This window comes from Neomonachus schauinslandi, chromosome X (assembly GCF_002201575.2).
Source record: "Neomonachus schauinslandi chromosome X, ASM220157v2, whole genome shotgun sequence".
NCBI lineage: Eukaryota > Metazoa > Chordata > Mammalia > Carnivora > Phocidae > Neomonachus > Neomonachus schauinslandi.
The window spans coordinates 64,792,076-64,799,697 of NC_058419.1; the positions used below are offsets into that span (position 1 = coordinate 64,792,076).

General features: G+C 38.7%; 1 protein-coding gene across 1 annotated transcript in view; it reads left to right on the forward strand.

Annotated features, from left to right (window-relative positions):
• Window positions 1–460, forward strand: part of LOC110572955 (fibronectin type III domain containing protein 3C1-like) — a 71,421-nt gene extending 70,961 nt beyond the window's left edge. Inside the window, exon 26 of the mRNA XM_021681438.1 lies at window positions 122–460. Within this exon, the coding sequence (XP_021537113.1) occupies window positions 122–460 (339 nt within the window). The remainder of the gene's footprint in view (window positions 1–121) is intronic.
• The last annotated feature ends 7,162 nt before the right edge of the window (window positions 461–7,622 follow it).

The window sequence follows — 7,622 nt, forward strand, 5'->3', positions numbered from 1 at the left end:
TTTGCTTTGAATATATTTATGAGGTGAGTGGGTTAATTCATAATTTTCTTGTCAAAAACTATACCATATTTTTTTATTTGGTAAGACAATAAAATTTTCATTTTGTCTCATTTTTCTTTAGATATATAAAGGACCAAACACTTCATTCTCCTTTTCCAACTTTGTGACAAATGCACATTATCGCTTCAAGGTCTGTGCTGGACGCCAATATCAGAATTCTGCTGGGATACAAGAGTTCTGGGGACGATATAGCCCCAGCGTTCTCTTCTCAACGCATAAGCAACATCCAGGGCCTGGAAAAGGTGGTGGAGGGAAGAGGGGAAGCAGCACTGGTGAAGAGAAAGATGAAAAGCCCAGGATAGAAATGAGTGATGATACATTTGTTCTAATCCTTGTGATAGGATTTGCACTAGTTGCTATTCTGTGTGCTGTTATAATTCAACATTTTCTAATCAACTAATGTATTTTTACGCATTTTACCTTTTTAGGAATTTCTAAAACAAATTACATCAAATATAGAAATTGCTAGATACATCTCAATTCTTACTTTAAATCTCATTTGGTAGAAACCCTTGCAAACATTTATCTGCCTTATACTCAAGAAATTCATTGTGACAATAGAAGAGATTTTATAAGGAAACAGGTCTATTTTAAATTTGAGAATGTTAGCAACAAAAACACTTCCACTATTATGTAAAACTATCTAAAACCTCTCATGAAAGCTATTCTCTGCCTTAATGTTTCTAAGTAATATTCTGCAATTTTTTGAGAATTATGAGAGGATAACAGCATTTAGGAATTTTATTCAGAAGAAAGTGGGAAAAATCAATTCTATATGCCAACTTACATTCATATGAAATAATAAAAACATATCTACCAACTGTCTGTACTGTAATTTTTTCAAAGTAACGTATTCAGCTGTTTAGCTTGTACCATGATAATTACTTTGATAGTGGGTAAATAGTAACTTATTGGCATTTTGTGTGTAGAAGCTGGAAAGTGGGGAGCCATTTTATACTATTCTAAACTCTTTAAAATACACTCAGTGATGGTTACCCTGTAATCACAATGATTAAAATGACTCATATTTGTACATCGTATATTAAAATGATTTCTTCTGGTGAGAGACAGACCAGCACACAGGGGAGCTGGTGAGGAAAATGAATCCCCATAGCAGTTGGCTTGGATAGTGAGAGGAGCCAAATTCTGCGGTTTGGTGCAACCAGCAGGACTTGAAGCCTAGAGTGTTAAAGGTCAGTGGGCTTGGCTGGAATAGAGCCCAGAGGGCAGTATACTGCTCTGGAAAAAAAGGCAGGTGAACAACCTATGGATACACAGTGTGAAAACAGCGATCTGAAGAGTGCCTAGGGCACACAGTGGGGAGGTTATTCACTCATCTCAGAGGCCATCCAAGAGAGTGTTCACAGAGACCCCTCCAGCAAAAAAGGGACTGTCAGGCATCATTTTCCTATACATAAGCACAGGGCTACCTGTGGAAACCAGCACAGCACTGATACTTGCTACCTAACTTGCTTACACAGAGTCCTGCCCCCCGCACGCTCCCACAGAATGCCCCCTCCCAGTCATGCTTGCCTCCGTCCCAGCACAGTAGGCCCCATCCCCCAGAAGACCAGCCAAACCTCTGCTCATGCCACATCTCCCAATATAGGAGTTTTTCAGAGCCAGGTGACATCTCACTTCACAAACAGACCAGAGTATACCTAGTTTAAACGTGCCACATTCAGGCCAGGGACCAAACACTGCCCACAACAGGCAAAGAGAGACTCTGCAAATGCCTGGCCTGAAGGATAAAGCAGCCAAGACAAAACAGCACAGCAAACACAGCACCCATTGGAGACACTCTCAAAAGTGCCAGGCCCTGGGGGACAGGGGACACTACACAGCAGAGCACTACAGGACCTCTTCTTCATAAGGCTATTACCCTCCAAGAACAGGAGATAAAGCTGACTTGCCTAACACAGAGGAAAAAGGCACAAAAACTTAAACAAAATAAGAAGACAGAGAAATTTATCCCAACTGAAAGAACAGGACAAGGCCATGGCCAGTGATCTAAATGAAGCAGATATAAGTAACATACCCGATAGAGAATTTAAAGTAATGATCTTAAGGATACTCACTGGACTTGAGAAGAGTGGAAGACATGAGTGAGACCCTTTACACAGAGATAAGAAATAACAGGGAAGGGGTGCTTAGGTGGCTCAGTCAGTTGGGCATCCGCCTTCAGCTCAGGTCATGATCCCGGGCTCCTGGGATCGAGCCCCATATCGGGCTCCCTGCTCAGTGGGGAGTCTGCTTCTCCCTCTCCCTCTGCCCCTCCCTGCCTGGCTCAACTGTCTCACACTCTCACTCTTACTCTAAATTAAATAAAATCTGTAAAAAAAAGAAATAACATGGCAGAGATAAAGGGTTCAATAAACAAGATGAGAAACACACACTAGACAAACTATAAGAGACTCTTAATCATAGGAATCAAACTGAGGGTTACTGCAGGGGAGGGAGTGGGAGGATGAGGTAACTGGATGATGAACATTAAAGAGGGCATGTGATGTAATGAACACTGGGTGTCACATAAGACTGATGAATCACTAACTCTACCTCTGAAACTAATAATATATTCTATATTAATTAACTGAATTTAAAAAAATTTTAAAAAGATGAGAAACACACTTGATGGAATGAACAGCAGGATGCAAGAAACAGAGGAAGAAATGAGTAACCTAGGAGACAGAGTAATGGAAAGTAATCAAGCTGAACAAGAGAAAAAAAGCAATTATACAACATGAAAATAGACAGGGAACTCAGTGAGTCCATGAAACATAACAACACTCATATTTTAGGAGTCCCAGAAGAAGAAAGAGAAAGGGGCACAGAAAATTTATTTGAAGAAACAATAGCTGAAAACTTCCCTCATCTGGGGAGGGTAACATATCCAGATCCAGGAGGCACAAAGAACTCCCATCACAATCAACAAAAGCAAATGCACACCAAGACATACCGTAATGAATTAGCAAAATATAGTGATAAAGAAAAAAATTTAAAAGAGGAAGATAAAAGAAGACAGTGAGTTATAAAAGAAAACCCGTAAGGCTAGCAAGGGATTTCTCAGCAGAAAATTTCCAAATCAGAAGAGAGTGGCATGATCTAGTCAAAGTGCTGAGTGGGAAAAATCTGTAGCCAAGAATATTCTTCCAGCAAGGCTATCATTCAGAATAGAAAGAGAGACAAAGAGTTTCTCAGACAAACAAAAATGTAAAAAGTTCATGACTACTAATACAGCCCTGCAGGAAATATTAAAGGTGATTCTTTGAGTGGAAAGGAGAGAACAAAACTAACAGTATAAAAGTAGAAAACACAAAGGTAGTGAAAATGAGTATTTCTATAAAAAATCAGTCAAGGAACTCACAAAATAAAAGGATATAAAATATAACAACATATACCTAAAACGTGAGGAGGAGTAAAGAATGGGTTCAAACTTAAATGACCATCAACTTAACATAGACTGCTATATGCACAAGAGGTTATATACAAACCTAATGGTAACCATATATCAAAAACCACAAATAAATATGCAAATAAATCCAGAGAAAGAAATCCAAATATATCACCAAAGAAAATCAGCAAACTATAAAAGACAAGAAAGGATCAGAGAAAATCTCCAGAAAGACAAAACAAGTAATAAAATGGCAATACATACTCACCTATTAATAATTACTTTGAATGTAAATGGACTAAACACTCCAATCAAAAGACAGAGGGTGTCAGAATGGATTAAAAAAACAAGGCCCAGGCGCCTGGGTGGCTCAGTTGGTTAAGCGACTGCCTTCGGCTCAGGTCATGATCCTGGAGTCCCAGGATCGAGTCCCGCATCGGGCTCCCTGCTCAGCAGGGAGTCTGCTTCTCCCTCTGACCCTCCTCCCTCTCATGCTCTCTGTCTCTCATTCTCTCTGTCTCAAATAAATAAATAAAATCTTAAAAAAAAAAAAAAAAACAAGGCCCATCTATATGCTGCCTACAAGAGACTCATTTTAGATGTAAAGACACCTTTAGATTTAGAAACATTTATCATGCAAATGGATGTCAAAAGAAAGCTGGAGTAGCAAAGGTTATGTCGGACAAACTAGACTTTTTTGTACTTGTGTTGTTTTTATCCTGCTTTGGTGTCAGAGTAGTACTGGCCTCACAGAATGATTTTGAGTGTGTTCCCTCTATTCTACTATTTATAAGATTTGGATAAAGATTGTAATTAATTATTTTTTGAAATGTTTGACAGAATTCTCCAATGAAACCATGTAGTCTTGGGCTTTTTTGTGCTAGGAGATTTTTCAGTCCTAAGTCAACTTTCATTCTTGTTATTGGTCGAAGATGATTCCCCACTTCTTAGATTCAAGATTCATGATTCAATCTTGGTAATTTGTGCATTTTTAGGAATTATCTGTTTTTTTTCTAAGTTATCTGATTTGTTAAATGTTTATAGTAATCTCTTATCTCACTATGTATTTCTGTGATATCTGTTGTAATGTTTTCTCTTCCATTTCTCATTTTGGTTTTTGAGCCTTCTCTCTTTTTTCCTCAGTTAATGTAGCTAAAGCACTGCCAAATTTATTTTTTTGAAAAACTGGTCCTTGGGCGCCTGGGTGGCTCAGTCGTTAAGCGTCTGCCTTCAGCTCAGGTCATGATCCCGGGGTCCTGGGATCGAGTCCCACATCGGGCTCCCTGCTCGGCAGGGAGCCTGCTTCTCCCTCTCCCACTCCCCCTGCTTGTGTTCCCTCTCTCGCTATGTCTCTCTCTGTCAAAAAAAAAAAAAAAGAAAAACTGGTCCTTACTTTCAATGTTATGTTACTGTTTACTCTGGTCTCTATTTTTTTTATTTCTGATTTTTCCTTGTTATTTCCTTCCTCTACTAAATTTCAGCTACCTTTCTTCTTTTTCTAGTTCCTTGTGGTGTAATGTGTTTTTTTCTTAATACTAGCATTTATAGCATAAATTTCACTCTAGCATCTACTTTTGCTGCACCCCATAGGTTTTGGAATATTATGTTTTCTTTTTCTTTTGAGACATATTTTGATTTGCCATTTGATTTCTTATTTGGCCCACTGCTTGTGCAGGACTCTGTTTTTAGTATTTACATATTAAATATTTAGTATTTTAAAAAAGCGAAAGCTGTCATGAAAATTAAAAAGATAATGACAGGTCAAAAAAAAGACAATTTGATTCAGAGTTTATGTTACTTGAAGCTGAGGACAATCTAACCAATACAATTTCCACACATAGAGGAGGCAATCAGGTGTTTTAATTTGAATCAAAATTTGGTTTTTATGAGCTTATCTGCAAAAGTCTTCATCATGCTTCCAAAAGTTAAAAAATATATTATTACCTACAGGTGAGTTAACAGTTTCTGGCAAATCTTGACTTCATTTGATGTTACAGTCATCTACTTTGAAGTGACAATGGGGTCTAACTGTATTATAAGCAAGTTGAATTATGCCCTAGAGAGCAAAATCAGAGGAATTCTGAGTAAAAGAATATGATTCTAACAGTTGAGTGATGAGTTGAGAAGCAATTGCAGGAAAAAGAATAAGAAGTTTGTGTAATCTCATTGGATGCTTGTTTGTTAGTAATATTCTTCAATGCCAAGATTCAACCTAAATGTTGAATAATCATACATGATATTAAATTGCTTTGGTGAAGTTCCTTTCTTCTAATGGATTCATAATTTCTTTTAGGGATCATTAGATACTATCTCATTCATCTTTACTCCATCCTTATGATTATTCCTATTGTACAGATTGGTAAACTGATCTTTGTGTGGTCAACGGTAGTACCTGGTCTAAAACTATCCTTTGGCAAGGAAGAAAAATAAGCAAGCAAGGTTGTCTACTGCAGAGTGAAAGCAATGATTCTAGCTGCCTGGAGTGGATCAACAACGTAAACGTAACAGGAGCCAGTTTCAGTTCACAATAGAAAAGTTTTCCTAACAAGTAAAGGTCCAACAATGGAGTTGGCTGCTCCAAGGATTCTTGATTTTAACTTCTCATCATTACAAGTTTGAGAGCTACATCTGTCAGGAATGCAATAGAAAGGATTCTTCCATCGTTGTGATATCTAAAATTCTATGAAAGTTACAATTATATGATTCTACTCTCAAATACTGTGAGAGAAGCGACACTCTAGTGAATACTATGTGCAAAAAACAGGTAAAAATTATTAAATAGCTAGACGTTACAGAAAATAAATTCCTGTTTCCTTAATAATCATGACTGTAGGCCCAAGAGGGTAATCTGGGCACCAGTTCTTCCACATATTATTTATCCACTAAGCTAGCAATCCCATGAAAGGACCAGAGATGACCCTCCTACTTTCCTGGAAAAATGAAGAGATAGAAAGTTTTAGCACACCACTTGTAAGTGCTGCTGGCTGATGAGATAAGTGTAATGTATTTATTTTTGAGAGTCTGAAATCAACATTGATTTATTTTACCACTGGAACCTATCACACTCGTCTCTCTGGACTGCTCACTTATTCTCTCTCCCTCTCTGGCTTCTCTGTCAATCTTCTCAATGTTTAGTGTGTACCCACCTACTGTGTTTGGTGGCTGCATCACTGTTTGGCTGGACAGTAGCTAAAATCAACCCTGGGTGGCCTGACTCCCAAAACAGTATCTACTCATTAGGCCAATAGTTCCTTGTCTATTTCATTCTGTGGACCTGTTCTGGTAAGGGAGGATTTTGGGGTTCATATTTACTTACTCATCAATCTGGGAACAACTCTTCTCATTAATGTTCTTTACCTACCCTATCCCATTTTTGTTGCTCTGTCTGTTTCTCTACATTCTACCTCCAATCATGTACTCTTCTAACCAAAAGCTATTATAAGGCAGTGAGGGACATCTTACATCATGACATGCCAAAGAACTCATTACATTATCCATTATAGCACTTACCACATTGTGTTTTGTTAGTATTCTTCTCTGTTTTTCTTCATTACACTGTGAAGTTCAGGGAAAGAACTGTGGCTTTATCTTCGTATCTTCACTGCCTCATTCAGTGTTTGGCACAGAGTAAGTTTTCAATGCATAACTCGAATGAACAAAATTACCAAAATGCTCACTATCAATATGTTCAAAGTGAGTATACAATAATCTAGGCAATATAATTTTATATTTGATCAAAAGTCATTTGACCAACACAATATGCCTGGAAAAAACAAAATGCCTTTTTTTTAAAAAGAAGGATGGGGGCGCCTGGGTGGCTCAGTCATTAAGTGTCTGCCTTCAGCTCAGGTCATGATCCCAGGGTCCTGGCATTGAGCCCCACATCAGGCTCCCTGCTCAGCGGGAAGCCTGCTTCTCCCTCTCCCATTCCTCCTGCTTGTGTTCCTGCTCTCACTATCTCTCTCTGTCAAATAAATAAAATAATAAAAAAAAAGAAGGATCGGGCGCCTGGGTGGCTCAGTCGGTTAAGCGACTGCCTTCAGCTCAGGTCATGATCCTGGAGTCCCTGGATCGAGTCCCGCATCGGGCTCCCTGCTCGGCGGGGAGCCTGCTTCTCCCTCTGACCCTCCCCCCTCTCATGAGCTCTCTCTCTCTCTCTCATTCTGTCTCA